Source organism: Rhipicephalus sanguineus, chromosome 1, assembly GCF_013339695.2.
Source record: "Rhipicephalus sanguineus isolate Rsan-2018 chromosome 1, BIME_Rsan_1.4, whole genome shotgun sequence".
Taxonomy (NCBI): domain Eukaryota; kingdom Metazoa; phylum Arthropoda; class Arachnida; order Ixodida; family Ixodidae; genus Rhipicephalus; species Rhipicephalus sanguineus.
In genome coordinates this window covers 254,512,996-254,530,838 of record NC_051176.1, presented here as the reverse complement: position 1 = coordinate 254,530,838, position 17,843 = coordinate 254,512,996, and the positions used below count along the sequence as shown (strand labels likewise).

The following is a 17,843-nucleotide window of genomic DNA, read 5'->3' as shown; positions in this document are numbered from 1 at the left end:
TGAAGGCACGCGAAGGCACATTAGGGCCTCCAAGATTTGCGTGCACAATCTCGGAGAATACCATGCGCCACTGATGGCCGACTCTGACAAACTGGCAGCATGTGTGAATGCCCGCGCTTGGTCTCCAACAGCCGCGCGTGATTGCCATGTCTTTTGCGGCAGCATGGGTGAACCTGTGCGGTAGCATACGTTCGTATCAAACGTCGCGAGGTGAAAAACGGTTCACAACAACCGTACTCCGTTACATTGAAGAGTAATGGGCCTTGGCCAGGACTACAGTAAAATTCATATCACCCTGAAATTCGTACGAGCTGTGATCGTATCACCAAAGTTCTACTGTATTTGATGAGAACACACATTGCATTCCTGGACAGCAATCGCGAAACCGGTGCTTGGGCACATTGACAGTATGGTGGCACATTGTAACAATAGTTTGCAGTGCTTGCTTTGCTATCCACCTTTAAGCACATAAACTTGCATGTAGTTCATCAGAAACAGAGTGGAGAGGATGTGAGAATGATTTTCTTGGTCCAACATTGGGTTGTAACTTGATCAGTGTGGAAGCACGCACAGAACTTGTAGTATACCTCAACATGCACGCTAAACCAGACATGTCCAACAGCAACTATGAAGGAATGTCTGTGTACCGTTGTCAACCTGAATTCTGAACCTCACCATGCCCGATGCTTCACTTCCACAGTTAAAGGGGTCGTGAAACGTTTTCCGAAAATTTTCAACTACGTGTATATTCGGAATCCTGGCCGTCCATTCAATACTATACCTCGATTCGTTTCATCATCCGGCTTCATTTAATAGCTGTAAAAGCACAATTACGATCCCCTTCTCACGTTCCCCTCAACTATACAGCTGACGTCACTTTAAGTCTGCCAATGAAAAGTCTCTGTCGTCGACAAAGCATGGCGACGCAGCGATGTTTGCTGAGCCATAGCTGGCCGAGGTTCGTAGCATCATACAGTAGCATCATACGCAGTAAAGACGTCACCGTAAGGCCTTTAAGATTTTATGACGCACACAGTTGGCATAGCGAGGACTAAGCCACCCAAAACATGCCGTAAAAAGAAAAAGGCGAACATCTTCCTGACAGATTTTTTAGTGGAGACCGGACTGGATAAGCGCCTGTGATAGACAGCCAGGGATTGATTTATATGAAAGGTGTTAGTGCATATACTGATAGTAGAAAAGGAAGGTGTGCGGGTGAACAGTTTATGACAGTGTGAACTGCTGCAAGCAAACTGTGTATTGGTATGATATTTGAAGTGGTTTCAGTGTGCGGATTGTTCATGTTTAGGTACCGTTCAGTATTATTCTTTTTTTTTTTTTTTTTCGCTGCATAACTTCGTGATATGGAGTAGCCGAGGCAATATGGACCTCAACCTCTCCACAGCAAAACAGTTAGAACAGAACAGAACAGAACAACGCAACCAGAAAGAAAAAACTGGGACGCAGCATCGAGCGAGCGAAGGCAAGAATACACACGCGACGGATCCCGGATGTACTTGAAAGCGGAAGCAAGCAGATCATGTGCAGTGTACGCAGTATATATAACTCAAAGCGCAAAAGTTGCTCTGTTATTTGTTTCTTTTCAAGGTTTCTATAAATCTATTATTTTAGAGCAAATCAAAGCTAACGCAGTGTTTAAAACTTCCCTTACCGTGACGTCACGATAAGAGAAGTTAGTGCCTAAGGCGGCCGGTAGTTCCACACAGTCGTTTGGGAGCTCAATTAAACTGCAATTTCAAACAGGTGTCATTAATTACAGACTGAATATTGCACCGAAATATTTCGGAATCGGCATGTCTAATCTTTGTTAAAGCAGGGAAAATTACAACCGGGCAGCTTCATTTTCTTTTCACGACCCCTTTAAGTTTTCGACATCTTGGTTGCAATATTACGCTTTATTTTTCATATGTGGACTGTGAGAAATTATTCGTATCAGGACATGGTTAATGTATAGGCCTCCTGCATGACTGATGCGAGTGTCAACAAGATTTACCCAGATGTTGAGCATTCCCGATGTAAAAACAAGAGAGCACTAGCTCTGAATGGGCCAGTGCCCGCCCATTCTTTCATTTTCACCAGTGCTCAGCCAAATCCTTTCACTTCATTGGAAATCGCCACTTCTAGAGCTATATTGTGGTGCAACAAAGGAGACAAAAACTTCAAGTATGTTCTACATTAGCTGAGCATTTTTCCAACTCTTGATCCATTTGACTCTAATCAACCAGACAAGATTAGAGAAGAATCCAAAGAATGCCTGAAAGCGGACCATTAAAGCCAAATGTCGTCATTGCAGTGAAGCAAGGAAAGCCTGTCTGGAGAAGGTTGCTAGCAGTGGTTATGAGGATACCACCTGGTTAACAGGGGAATTTTGAAGTTCTACACTTCATCTGGATAGACGGGCCTGCGTTCTGGCCATATTTCATGCTGATTGACCACTACAAAAAAAAAGTGCATTCAGAACATTCATATGACCTTCTATGTCAGTGCATGTTAAAGAACACCAGATGTTCCATATTTTCCGGAGCCCTCCACTACAGCGTGCCTCATAATCATACCATGGTTTAGCACGTAAAACCCCAAATTATAATAATAATATTATTATTATAATATTAATTTATTATATTATTATTATTGTTGTTGTTGTTGTTGTTGTTGTTGTTGTTGTTACAGTGCAGTCCACTTATAAAGATATCCAAGTGCCAAGGAAATCCCATCGTTATAACCGATAATTGTGATAAGCGATTTGAGAAAAAAAAAAGACCTGGGTAGGCTGCTCATCTGCGTTGTCAGAGTTGTCGCTCGCACCGCTGTCCACAGCATGTATACACGTAACGATTGCCTAATCACTGAGGCACTCGGACGTTTCCACAACATTGTCTGCATAAAGAAAGTCATCCAGACCCGACGCATCTTCGTTATGCGCCGATCACAACTCTGGCACCCCTTGACAGGAAAGGACACCGGTACGTCAGCCATGACGTCCCATCCACGGCGAAATGTTAAACGGAGTCAGTTGTGGAGAAAGACATTCAAAGCACGGCGCACACAACAGGCGAGTGAGTAAGTGAGTGAGTGGTGCGACCAAGTGCACGGGTGAGGCCAAAGCGGCGGCTCCGGGAAGCGAGTTTGGAAGGAAGCTCTTGCTCCTCTCACTTCCTTGTAAGCGGCGCAGTTGACTGTTTTCTGAGGGGGAGGACGGGGTGCGAGGCGCATTGCGGTGCATGCTGTCTGCACGGAGAGCCATTTTCGGTGTGTGCTGTAGACGGATTCGATCGCTGTGTCCGATATCTCGGCACTGGAGCACGTAATAAGCGGTTGATATTACCGTACAAAGCATACAAAAGGGGACGGTACCATCGTTGTTCATCGTTACATCCAATATATTGTTATAAACGGTATCGTTATAAGTGGACTCGACTGTATTATTATTGAGATCTGTAATATCATATCATCCACAGTTTGGTGCAGAAATGCTTCAAGATAAAGGGCAATAAATGGCAGATATGTGAAATGCTTTGATGCTGCTGAAAATTCCAACTCGATTGATTTTTCAAGATGTGGAGTGAAAGTTAACGAACTATTACTGTACAGTGCAGTCCACTTATAATGACATCAAAGTGCCAAGGAAATCCCATCGTTATAACCAATAATTGTTATAAGCGGGTTGAGAAAAAAAGACCTGGGTAGGCTGCTCAACCGCGTTGTCGGAGGCGTCGCTCTTACCGCTGTCCACAGCACCTGTACGTGCAACGATCACCGAGGCACACGGATGTTTCTGCAACATCGTCTGCATAAAGAAAGTCGTCCAGACCCGACGCATCTTCATTAAGCGCCGACCATAACTCCGGCACCCGTTAATGGGACGCCGGGACGGGACGTCGGCCATGACGTCCCGACGTACCGTCCGCGGCAAAACTTAAAAACGGAGAGGCAGTTGTGGAGAAAGACGGTCAAAGAGAGCCATTTTCGACGCACGCTGTAGCCGGATTTAATCGCTATATCCGATATCGCGGCACTGGAGCATTGTAATAAGTTGTTTATTTTACCATAGAAAGCATACAAAAGTGCACGGGGTGCCATCATTGTTCATCGTTATATTCGATATATTGTTATAAATGGTGTCGTTATAAGTGGACTCGACTGTACTTTTGTGATTTCTTGAGAATTTGCTCATGTATCTATTCATAAAACTAAAAATTAGAGCTGTGCGAATAGCAAAATTTTGGGTGCGAAGCGAATTCGAATAATAAAGATTGAGTGCGAATCGAATCGAATAATTTCGAATGATTTTCGAATATTTCTCAAACATTTTTCGAATAATTCGAAGTGAAATTACAGAAAAAGTTGCAGAGAATCTCTAAGTATGTTCTTGTGAGATCGCAACATGAAAGTGTTTCTTTTCGCTAGGTCGATGAAGTGCTGGTGGGGTCATATTTCATAGTTGTCGTTCTTATCAAGAGTGAGGCAATGTAGAGGCCGAATTGTATCTATGTACATGATTTGGTGCAACCAAAGTGTTGCCGACAACACTTTACACGTGATAGGCAGAGATGCCATTTCCTCAGCCTCTCCTCCTCTTTCAACTGCTGTGGAAGGCCAACTGATGTGGTGGACAAGGGTGTGCTCCCTTCAAGTCCGGAGTTCCAAATCTGCCTTGTAGACGTCGATATATAAGAACATCTGAAATTTTGGATGCTAAAAAACTTCGGCGTCCGATTTTTCGGACTTCCTGCCCAAATTTCAGGTCCAAAACAGCATTAATTGAGCCCCCAACTCTGCCACATCTTTCATCTCCATGTTGGAAGCAGCGTTTTCTTGAGTTAATACATTTGCGACCGTAGCGGAGCTCTAAAGGTCTCTAAAGGTAGCTTTGCCGCAATACGGGGGTGTGATGAGGTGAAGCATATTGAAAATCTAGGGCCCACTTCCAAACCGACGTTGACTGTCTTTTGGCTAAGTTCGACCGTAACGGAGCTTGAAAGGCAGCTGTGCCGCAATATGGGAGTGTGATGAGGTGAAGCATATTAAAAATGTAGGGACCATTTTCAACTGGACTTTGTCTCTTGGCTAAGTTCGACCGTAACGGAGCTTGAAAGGCAGCTTTGCCGCAATACGAGAGTGTAATGAGGTGAAGCATATTAAAAATTTGAAGGGGTCACTTTTAACCGGACGTTGACTGCATTTGTCTTTGGGAAGTTCGAATAGTTCGAATAGTAAAATTTCAGTGCGAATCGAATCGAATAGCAAACACTATTCGAAAAATATTCGAAATTTCGAATATTCGCACACCCCTACTAAAAATAAATGTTCGCATTCACAATAGGCAATGTAAAGTGTACTTTTCTTTTGCCACATCAGGAATCCAGAAGTTGGTGCTGGCAGGTCGAGTTGGAGAGGCCATTGAGACAACACAGAGGCTCTACCCTGGTCTGCTGGAAAACAATCCCAACTTGCTGTTCCTTCTGCGCTGCCGCCAGTTTGTCGAAATGGTTAATGGTACAGACAGTGAAGTGCGACCAGCTCGGCGCTCACCTGGCTCCAGTCCACGGTTATTACTGCTTAGTTCATCACCAAAGTCAACAGGAAGTGATGTGGCCTCCAATGGAGTGGCAGCCTCGGACAGCAGCACAGCAAATGGGGACACAGCACTAAATGGGGACCACAATGATGATGATTGTGGAACGGACATGGTTGTGGAGGGCAGTGAGGGAAGGACAATGGTGGCCAATGGGCTAGACCCAGACAGTCGGCAGCACAATGGTCACTTCCATCGGCTAGACCTTGGGGATACAGATATGGGTGAGTGGCCAACCTTTTATAGTCTCTATGAGGGATGAAGTCGATGCCCTAGGAAGGTAATTCAAGGGTCATTGGTGTTATTAGGTATTAGGGTCATTAATGGGGAAGTTCCATTTTGTGATTCACAAGGAAGCACTTTAACCAATTAATTTTTCCGAGACTCATTGTTTGTTCATCATTGATCAGACATCTTTCAATCGCGTTTTCCACTTGTTATGTTATGCATATTTTGAATCGTGTTTTATAAAGTGGTGTAGCCTCTTAGTGGCTTCGCCATCCTACTGCAGAGCACAAGGTTAGCAGCCGCGTTCTGGTGAATGTGGAATGCTGCAGTGATCATGTACTGTGCTCAGAAATCTTTCAGTGCAACAAAGATGCACTGAAACATTTTTTGAGCATAAGAAAATGTTTTCTCTCTACAGATATTACTGCTGTGCACATGTCCTACCAAAGTATTGCGTTGTACACAGCAGGAATTCTGCCATCTTGCACAATAGATTTCTTGCTGTCTCCTATAGAATTCAAGGTGCCACACTAATTTACCACCATATATAGCATCAGCAAGGGTGTTCCATTCACTGTGATAGTTTATGGACGCCAGCCATCCAGTAGTAGCGAGTGAATTACTGGTAAGCACGGCTGCCCACTCTTCCAGGTCTTCAATGAAGGAGAGAAGCTGTGGTTGTTATGTGGATGCCCTGTTCATCTTGTCGTCACTTTGTTGCTTTTGGGCACCTGTATGAAAGATCAACTTAAATAAGTTACTATAAGTGCACTGTGGAAAGAATAAGGAGATGTGGCACTGCTGAGATAAACCATTGCACTGATGGTGTATGAGGAGAGGAAACATTGTACTCGTTTTACAGAGTCATTAAGTTAAATCTGGAAAACATGCTATACAAAGAAAGGGGGGAAAATCTGTTCCTACAAAAGAAAAGTGTTGCACACCCGCCGTAATGGCTACGAGCGGCGCTGGCTAACACTCACGTTTACATGCACAGAAATACCCGATAAAGTAGACGGAAGGGTGGCTGCCACTGTAGCTCAACTGGTAGAGCATCGGACGTGTTATCCGAAGGCTGTATATTCGGTTCCAACCGGCGGCAAGTTGTCTCTTCGTCCACTTTCATTTCGTTACATTTATATCATAATTACCACATTTCAGTTAAAGACTACAAATAATTCCCCCATACTTTCCTTCACTTCATATATCTATTATTTAATTCCGGAGTGAAACTGAAATTTTTTCAATCATTTTTCGGTTCACGAGAAAAGTTTGCAATCCGAAACAACTGAGCTCATGCAATGTGAGCATATCTCAGGGTACAGTATTGGCGCGTACCTCAGGCAGGAATTCCAAAGCAAAGATATGTTGAAATTGTGCATTCAAACTGAATCCTTTCATCATCAGCGGCAGCATTGTTCAAGAGGCATTTGCTTGTTGATGGCTCTGCTTCAACGCGCTAATTATCGGTGCTCTCCAAATCAGAACATTTGCTTCTGCTAGTCCGAAAATTATGGCATGTAAGTCTTCATCACTTAATCAACGCCCCGAAAAAAGCCAATAAATTCTAAACATAACTTCCAAAAGGCATATTTAGCTATATTACAGATAATGTTTTTTGCAGAGCCACACGGCAACAACGTGGGTCCTACTGCCATGTGGCGTTTTATCAGCTTCTTACACGAACTCGGTATGCCTGGCATCCACAAACGTGGACGCCACAGCGACAACTCAACTTACAAAACTGGTTGCTCACAGTGCAACAAAAGTCACACAAAAACAAGATAAACCCTTCCTTTTCTCGATTAAAGCCAAATAACTTGAAAACTTACAAATTTAGACTGAACTTATAAAAAAAAAATGTAGGCATACACCTTTACAGGCGACTTGAGAAGAACGCCATTGTTCCGTGCACACTTACCGTTGTTTGTTCACAGAAGTTGACACATATAGATGTTTTTATGAAATGCTGAAGTAAGGTCAACATTTCAAATCGATTTTTAAAGCAATGCGTTGGCTAGCCTGATCCCACTTCACTGATATGTGTTCGTCCACATATGTGAACGCTGGGATACAAATGGTTACGGGAAGCCTGCGTCGCTCAGGGAAGCTTCAGTTCATTCAGGACCTTCCTGTCAAGCTTGTCCTTTGTTGAAAGTTCACTGTTCCTCATCTTGAGAACTTTCTGAAGTGCACGAAAAACCGAAAAAAAAAAAACCCCAAAAAACAATGGGGCTTTCCATTTTTCATTTTTCGGTGCGCATTAAAAAGTTCCCAAGATGGATTCAACCAACCAGCCTGTATTCCTATTTACCAGTTTCTTATTGCAAGGGATGTGTACTGCAGATCTTCAGGTGCTGTCAGGCTGATTATGGACTTTATCATGCTTTTTGTTTTTGAAAGGTCATCCTTGCTGGGCCCTGGGGCCTGGTAGACTTTTACTTCAATTGCTGGCATAATTCTTTCATTTTGTGAGCTGTTTGCTTTCTATGCTTGGCTCTGTTTGCAGTGATATCTGCCTCTGATGTACTCCTTAAAGTCTTAGAAATGCATTTCCTTGTAGCTAAACCATGTGCCCATATGTTGGGTCGCCTTCCCTGTGTGTCATGTCTGTTACTTCTTTGGGTGAGTTACAACTAGCTTACCATTCCATGGATGGTTGCTGAAAAATGTTGTAGCACAGGGTAAATCAACGACCCTGTGTATCAACAACCTTGCATTGCAGTTTATGATAGGGCCTTTCAAAAATTCTTAAGAGAATATATTTTTTTGAAGCCATTGCACTTATCCCATTCTGTTTCTCAAGTTAAAACTAACGTTTTAAGGAACCCCATTTGGTCATAAAACTTTTGAGGGCTCTTAGGGAAGTTTGGTATATCTCAGGTGTCACTTGGGATTTTAAACCCAACAGTCAACTAGAATTTGCCCCTTGATAGAATTTTGTAAGGCTCCCTCCCCATTTTGCAGGCCACATGCCCTGTCTTGTTTTCACCGATACTTGATGCCTCTTCACTTTAGTCAGCAACAGGTAAATAATGCTTCTTAAAGAAGCATTCTTGACCTGTCGATCAAGAATGGCCAATGCTTCTTAAAGAAAATGTACATGTGCCACTGAATTACTTTGTTGAATTGTAGAGCAGTGCATATACCCGGGCTTACCGCAAAGGTCGGGCCTGGCCTGCGGGCCAGGTCAGGTTGGGCCGAGTAAAGCGAATTTTGAGGGGCTCTTGCTTGGAACTGCCTTGGTAGGTCTGGCCCAGGTATGGGCCCATTTGCTGATGAGCCTTGTGCCACCATTTTCTAGCAGTGCCTTCTAGAGCACTGCACGGGCCTGATTTTTCGGCCCGGGCCCGGCCCGGACCCCTTTATGAAGCCCGAGCCCAGCCCGGGCCCGTGGTTCCAAGCCTGGGCCCTGCCCGAGCCCGGGCGTACACGACCGAACCCAGCCCGAGGCCGACCCGGGCCAGGCCCGAGCCCGGGCGTACACGACCGAACCGAGCCCGGGCGTTCATTACTAAACTTCTTCAGGGCGCACGTGTTCATGACCAGACCCGGCCAGGGCCCTCTAGAGGATATTAGTTGATGATGATCATTAATGATGCCTTGCGCATTGTAGCGGGCGATCGGACGGAAAATTCGGTGTGTATATGCATCCAAATGTTGCTTTGCCCGCTGTGATAGCTCAGCGGTCAAGCTGTTTTGCTGGATGCGGGTGCGATTCGCACGGCCACGGCGGCCGCATTTTGATGGGGGCGAAATGCAAGAACACCAGTCTACTTATCTTTAGGTGCACATTAAAGTACTCCAGGTGGTCTCAATTAATCCGGTCCCCATTTCGGCGTGCCTCGTAATCATATCATGGATTTGTCACGTAATACCAAGGAATATAAATGAAATGTTGCCTATATGGCACATGGCAAGTCATTACAATAACGATATAGTGAAAATAAAACATAGCCACAAAATTTATTTAAAAGAAGTATACAACTAACATGAAGAATCGGATAGAAGCAAACCAGGGACATTTTCTTTAATGCTGTTTTCTACATTCGCGTTGGAAACATAAATTACACAATTTTTTAAAAGAGCCTCCTGATTAATAATTTGTTGCAGCAAGATAAAAAACGTTAACGTTATATATATGGTGAACAGCCACCAAAAGCAGATGAAATATAAATCATTCATATTCTAACGTCGTCACGGAAACGTAATCGCCATGTACAATATAATTATATAATCAAGCTCCTACACACCATACTTGATGCTATTCCAGATGGAAGGTCTCACCCTTCTGAGCTCTACTAAGAGCCAGCTCTTTGCACGTGTCACTTCACTTTGGCACAGAATGCCTTAGACCATGCAATGCACAACGTTCGCATGTGCTTGAAGGCCCGACCTAGGCCTTATGAGTGGGTCCGAGTCCGGCCCGAAGCCTCAAGCCCGGGCCCGGCCCAGGCCCGCGGGCCAGGCCGGGCCTGAGCTTTCGGGTCGGCCCGGGCCCGTGCAGTGCTCTAGTGCCTTCTGCCTGATGCTATGCTAGTCTTACTATGCACCACTCACGGCTGGCTGATCCCCTTGATATCATGGCCATGCCGTAGCTCTGACCACTAAGTAAGAATGAACAGCACAAATAGGCACTAGCATCATGAAAGGCATTGCTACAAAATAGCAACCCAGGTCAGGTTGATGCATTGCATAGATAGATCCAAGGCATTCCACATGGAGCTCAGTTGACAAGTTTGAATAATATTGTCTTTAATTACTTTGTGAAACAAAAAATGCTTGCAATACTTATTCTTCAAACATTTTTATAAAAATAATTCCTATTCTTCTTGTTTCTGTAAAAAAAAAACGTTTCAAAAGAAGAAGAAAAAAAAGTTCTAAAAACTTCTCTTAACCCTTTATCAGGCACGAAAATTTAGCAATGGTTTCTGCTCTACTTCTTCTCAAGCAAATTGTACCACATGTGGGAACCCCCCGAACAATTATTATTCCTTGCAGAAGAATGTTATCTGAAAAACGAGTGGGTCAACATCTGTCCCACAGACAAATTGAGGCCATGAGCCACAGTGGGACACAGGCTGTCCCTCTGCCCATATAAGGGCTTCAGCTTGTCAGTCTGTGACACGATTATAGCTGCACATGAAGGGATTCGCAAAGAGGCACTTGCCAGGCTCTGCAAATAAGCTTTGTGCGTTTTTCCTGCGAAGTTTTCGAGCACCATAAGCACCTTTTGCACGTAGTCGGGATGCATGCGGTAAACTCCTTGCCCTCGTGCAACACATTCGTGCAATGGAACTTGTGCAACACGCTCTGGCAAATTGTTTGTCTTTAAGTGATCTATGGAAGCATAAAATATGAATTAGAATAGCTAAATTGAAGAGAAACCTCTTTTAAAGGGACCATGGTATGGTCACCCAACAATTTGCGGTTTTCAGCGAGAAATAGTAGAGGGTCTTTTGTGCCTGTGCATATTTGAAAAATAGACAAAAAAAATATTCCAGTGCAAAATGACCCTTAGAAGTTGCTGGCTGTAATCTCCATTTACCAGCGGTGACCGCCATATTGCCATGGCGTGTGTGACATCATCTGCTGCATGGAGCGGAGCCGTCGACATTCTACCAAAGTTTCAGCTGCTGCAAATCGGTTCACTTTCAATACCAAGCCGAAGAAAGCTGAAATAGCTCAATTGCATGTGCAGCTGAGCACGGAACAAAATTGTTCGACGGAACAAAATTGTTCGCCAGAATGCAGACACTCGCAAAGCAAGCAGCTTGTTATGGCATGCGAGCATGTCAGTGTAGCCCCGAGCCTTGGGCTGCTTTCGTGTTTGTAAAAATATTCAATTATATATTAAGTGCTCGACCAAATGTGCTAAAATTTCACCAGCTTGTTTGTGAACTCGCAAGGATTAACCCAGATAACACAGATTATGATAGAAAATTGGGTGTCATGGCCCCTTTAATAATGTCTGAATAGTGTCGCTTTTGTGATTGCACTATTTTATCAACCTCTATACGACTTTTTTATAGCAATTGCATCACTTTATATCGTTTTATTTATTGAAACACATTGACGATGGCATTATGGTTGCTGCAATACACTTAGATGGCTTCCACCTTAACCACTTTCACAATGTCCTCATGGGCTTTAAATTGTACTAGGGTTGTGCCAACGTTACTAGATTCTTTCAGTTTGCAAACTCCACCGGAATGCGGCGGTGAAACGCGGCCCCTTTCGTTTCCTGCTCCCTAGATGGCGCTTCCGACGCCTTTGGACTGGTCGCCGCATCGTAACAGAGCCTGCACACAGTGGTAAATGGAATTTACGCAGTTAATTTTGCGTAAGGGGAGTTGTTTTCTTAGATAGTGAGCGAAGGTAATTACAAGTGTTCAAATAAAGCACCAGTTGAGCCGGTGCCACGGCAGAGACGCGAGTGCGATACCTGAATCTTGCGGGACTTCTGTTCATTCAGCTATATTGCGATCCTGTTCTTTAAAATTCTATTGTATATGTTAAAAAATTGTTTACAGTGGGTCATAGCATTAAGGCTAAATGCTAGAGGGCTATGTACTTCGATTCAGGTGCAATCATAGCGTTGTCTTGGCCCGCAGGACCTTAGATATTCTAATACGATAAGCCACACACCACAGCCATCTGATGCCGCCGGTGATGTTGAAGTGTAAAGCCCAGAACTACTCGTTCTTTCCAGATCACTCAATCCTACGATTCGCATGTTTCTTTTTTTTTTTTTTTTCAAAGATAGATACCGAACTACTTGAATAAAGGTTGCCTTTTTTAAGGCTATGAAATGCGAAAGACATCGAAAACAGCAAAAGTGAAATTAAACACAATTTATTGAACGCTGGAACAAACAAACTGGAAGCCACTTTTTTTTTCAAGGGCAAGAGCCAGAGTTACAGGAGATGTGCTTTTTTTGTTTGCTACAGCCACCTTTTCCTTGCTTTCTAACTTGTGGTTGAAATCCCTGGAGAAGAAATGCATTCTTGTCACAATAACAAAGCTCAATATTTGACAAGTGAATGCTGATAGATGGTCTGAACAGCTCAAACGAGCAATGCTGCACTTTTCAAGCTCTTCTATAGCACCTTCCAGAAGATGTTTCACAAGCACCAGCCTCATCTAATGTTGCAGAAACTACATCATTTACAACTCTCATTACACTTAACATTTTAGCTGCTGGATGCTTCATGCAGCCTTCCTTGAAACTTCTATAAGTCGTGAGATATGCATCAGAGCCAACGACGGGCGCTGCACTGCTTATATCTTCTAAGCACAGAAGGCATGCTGCATGCTTTTGAAATTTGTACACTACATATACACTCATGTAGTACACAATAGCATCATCCACTTCTCTTTTGAACTAAGAGTGGTCGTCAATCTGCCCTCCAGGCTCTATGGATGTTTCACATGTAATTCTTAGCAGCCTTTTCTCTATAAATTCCCACAAGCAAGCATGTCTGGTGCACTGAACTTCTCTTGTCGTCCGCAGGCCGAGGAGGTGTACGCACGGTTGGGGCCTTGCGCTTTCGCGCTAGCTTCGACAAGTACTTGGGGCAAGTGGGACAAATGCACGGCACAGCATCTTCCTTAACAGCCCACTGACCACGTGGTATGACAACAATGTCACCATGAACTTTGTGCACGTAGTCCTTCACAATATCGTTCTCCTGAAAGTGCAGGTCACAAACAGCACAAGAGCGTGACAGCTCCTTGTCTAATCTACGTATTGCACGTCGCCACTCTTGAAGTGCACCTCGTCAGTGGGCGGCTTGAAAAAATGTCTTTTTTCGTCCCCGGATCTCGTTAAATCATAGCCACTTCGGCAGCCAGTCACAAAGCAGCGAGGCATGTTGTATCACATTTAACAACTGTCCCATGACACATGTGGGCTATGTAGCTCACACCCGGCACCAGATCACATCAGCGCTGTCAGCGTCGGCGCCAAGCCGGTCACCACGTGGGTCACGGTAGCCTTAGTAAGTTGCAGCGGGAGCACACACTGAGCGAGTTGCGTCGATGTAGATCTAGCTGGGACTCACAGGGATAGCGATGGCTACAGAGCACACTTGCAAGCAACAAAGAAGCACCCTGCACACAATCACACCTGCTGTAACTTTGCCAGCATTGGTAACAAATGGCCTGAGGCACTTTCGCCGGCCGTCAGACCAGTCAAAAAGCGACGAGTGCCGCCTCTCGACGGTACAGGGAAGGGTGACACCCGCGGCGCCGCAGTTTGCAAACTGAAAAAGGTATCTAGTAACGTTGGGTTGTGCTAATAGTGAAATATTCTAAACGAACCATTTTATGAGTATTCGAATGAAAAGCTGGCTCGGATTATTGAATTGAATGTCTAATATCTTGACGTTTTCTTTAGGAAACAGTAAATACAAAACTCAAGCAGAATCCATTTTATATACAAGGAAATCAAACTCAAGTAAATAGGTACTTTTTATAAGGTATCATTCACACTTGGATGTCCAAATAACTGAGGTGCTTGTAAATGATAAAAAGTTGCTTTGAATTGTCTGGGGCATCATATCAATCACATTACTGAAACATGTTGCTGTGTACATGTTCAGTGCTCACGGAATGAAATGCGACATCAAAACTTTAAAGGGGTACTGACACCTTTTTTCGAAGGCGAGTTTACTCTGCCATACAAACCTCTTGCGTGCAGAGACATTTTTGAGTAAGTGTGAAGCTCAGCAAATGCTGATATTTTATTTTGATATTAAAGTCAATTTTTCCATGGCGCACCTATCGACATCGACACTAGCTTGACGTCAGGCTACAGTACTAATTCTGGTGACTTCACGCTGCAGTCTGGCTAGTTGTGATGATGTCAGGTACCGAAACTTCCAAGATGGCCACTTGTGCGTCACTAATGGAGCCACGGTGCAGAGCGATTGTGGAAACGTCACTATATCTTTCGTGGGCATGTGTTGAGAAGCTCATACCATGTTTTGACGTCAGGGTACAGTAGGAATCGAAACTAGCTTTTAAAAACATAGTGTAATTACTTTTTCAGGGTGCACTCGTGCTTAGCACTATATTTTCTAGGCTCTTGAGGGCTTGGCTTTTCATTTGATGCAAAAAAAAAACAATGCAAATTTCCAGGTCAGTACTTCTTTAAGAATAACAACTGACATGGGCAATTGTTCGAAATAGCTGTGCCGTGTCACTGCGAATTTTGCCGTGAAATGCGATGTTGGCACTGACATAAACATATGAGCCAATATTATGCCATTGTCACACAAACTAAAAACTGTAGAAAGTACATGCATTACTTTGCCATAATATGTTGCAGTAAGACTTATGCCGTGAATTGATGCATTTCTTCCTGGGAGCACTGTACACTCATGGACAAATGAAACGTGAACAAGAAATTACAAAGAGTGAAACAATTTCCACATGTGCTAACTAAATAGCACAATCTCGCATCGATGATTATGTATTCGGAAAAGGTTATTTTGGCCCCACACTAATTGTGCAAAGCGAATTCATTGCAACACTAAGTGTACTGATGAAAACCAAAATGAAAGGACGCGATTTAGTTAGCCCTAACTTGTTCGTATTTCAATTGTCTATGACTGTACATACAATGTTGTGGCCGTTAAAGGAGAGGATGATATAGTATCGCACATTATTAAAAGGGATGCAAACGTGGCGAGGTTTAGTCGGGTAGTAAAATTAGGTCAAATTTGTATATATGCTGTACATGGCAGGCGTGCGCAGGGCGACTACCATTTATTGGTCATGAGTGCACGAACCATGATGGCAGGCTGGCGAAGCAGCCTGTTGTACCATCTGAGATGAACTTGAATTTGGCCCAGTTGACTTGCTGCATGACATCTTTGAAGGGATAGTGAACAAAATTTCTGCTGCCGAGATTTTCAGCCAAACGGAAGGATTGGGTGCTGAAGTCGTTATACACAACCTTAATTTCACACAGAAACTAGTGGAAAATAACTAATTTAATGTGTTTTTCACAAACGGCTCCGTGTAGCGGCTTCACCGTAAACTAGAGGAGGTGACGTTTCACGTTTTATGTACCCGAAACGGGCATGCAACAGTTCCAGCCGCCGCCCACGTCTCTTAACTCACTAAGCCCCCACTACGGTTCCTAGAACCACTACAAACAGCGCTGGCAGTGAAGAAGGCTCCCAGGTGAGATAAAGCCCCTAAGTAGGGAGGCACGTCTCAGCGCCTTTGTGGAAGGGGGAGAGTAGGATGCAAACGAGAGGTGGAGAAAGGGAAGTAGCAGGACAGGAACATGTGCACCCTTCATCCACCGAGGTGACAAGTGACATCACAGCTCACGCTGGCATGCAGCCGCACACTGACATTCCTCCAATAATAGAGCCAACTGTGAATTAAATTGTTTATCAGAACAGTCGCGTCTTCCGAGTAGAATTTTGATGTTTCCTGCATTTCTTTAAATTTTTGTTCAGTATCCCTTCAAGTCTGAGACAGAGGAAGAAAACACAAGCGACGGCACACACGACAGCTTGCAGTTTATTTATTCCAGGCAAATATGCAAGTAATGCATGTGCACATAACACGAGTTTGCTTGTCAGCCTAGGGTTATAACCACTTGTCAAAAAAGCTAATTTTTGTACCAAACACCCTCACCTGGTGAGGTGAAACAAGATAGAAATGTGTTTTCACTATGCCTGTAGCTCAGTATGAACCACACAACAATGCTGAATTTATATGACACGAAAATGCGGGTGGGAGCATGCAATAGTAAATAGGTGAAGCAGAAATGCCTCCAGGCCACCGCAGTGGCATCCACCATTGTGAAAAGTTAAAAAGTCACAGTTTTGCCGCAAGGGCGAAGCAATGAATGCGATAGCAAGAAATTGGAATGTCACACGAAGAACAACAAGCAGCTCGGTACTTGCAGCGTGCCCCTGAAGCACATAGAATGACACCCGAAATGAACGCTCAGGTATACACAGGACAAGCACGAACTAACAGCTGTCACAGTTGTTACGTCTTTGTGCTTGAGCAATGTGCTGCATGTGTCGACAATATTTGTTTGTTTGTTGGTTTCTTCCTTCAAAATTATGATAGATACCCACTCTGGGGGATCGGCCAAGAATGCGTGTTGACAATGGAGAATCAGACGCTCTTAGATACTATTTCTTTTTCTTTTAAACTGCGGCGCGTAGAGTGGCCCTTCTGCATTTCCTGCCACACGGGGGCATCTGACACAAGGTATGCCTGGTGTTCTTTTTCTTTTTTTTTTGGTTCCCCATCATGAGCAGGTACAGAAAGGGGCCACTTCGTCATGCGCGTCTCACGGGCAGTTTTCAGATTGAAAGAAAATGTAGGAGCGTTGCGTGATAGAAAACACGCTCAAGCTCCTTCGATAGCTGCATACCCCCAGTGGTAAATGGTGAACATAAATAGCTCGCCCTTATTTCGCTGGTACATACATGCCGTGTGGTTGAGTTGTCTAAAGCAACGTGCTGGGGAGCGAGGGGTCGCTGGTTCGAACCCCCTGTCGGGTACTCCAGAATTTTTTTTCTTCTGCTTTATTTTTCTTTGTGCCTTTTTTTATATACATACATACATATACATATGCATTTTGCCAAGACTCAAAACAGACCATACAAGTTATCTCTTGATAAGCTGCGCATGGGTACATCTACTTACGTCTACGATATTGTCACGCAAACTGTTGTGAAGTGGAATAAATAGCTAAACAGGCGCACGTGCACGCAGGACCGTCTAGGATCATTACCTAATCACATTAAATCTCCAATATCATTATCATTTACTAACATTCGAAGTCTTGCGTCGAAGCAGGATAAACTTTCTTCCTTTCTCGAAGATGCTGACTCTGACATCGTTATTCTTACCGAAACCTGGCTCCATCCTGATATTTCTAATAATGAACTGTTTTCCTTCGCGAGCATATACAATGTGTATCGATGCGACCGCCGTAACAGACGAGGCGGCGGTGTCTTACTTGCTATTAAAAAGATAT

General features: G+C 44.0%; 1 protein-coding gene across 1 annotated transcript in view; it reads left to right on the top strand.

The window, feature by feature from the left end:
* Positions 1–17,843, top strand: part of LOC119378154 (ran-binding protein 9) — a 55,847-nt gene that overhangs the window by 17,907 nt on the left and 20,097 nt on the right. The window contains exon 7 of the mRNA XM_037647390.2: positions 5,380–5,820. Within this exon, the coding sequence (XP_037503318.1) occupies positions 5,380–5,820 (441 nt within the window). The remainder of the gene's footprint in view (positions 1–5,379; positions 5,821–17,843) is intronic.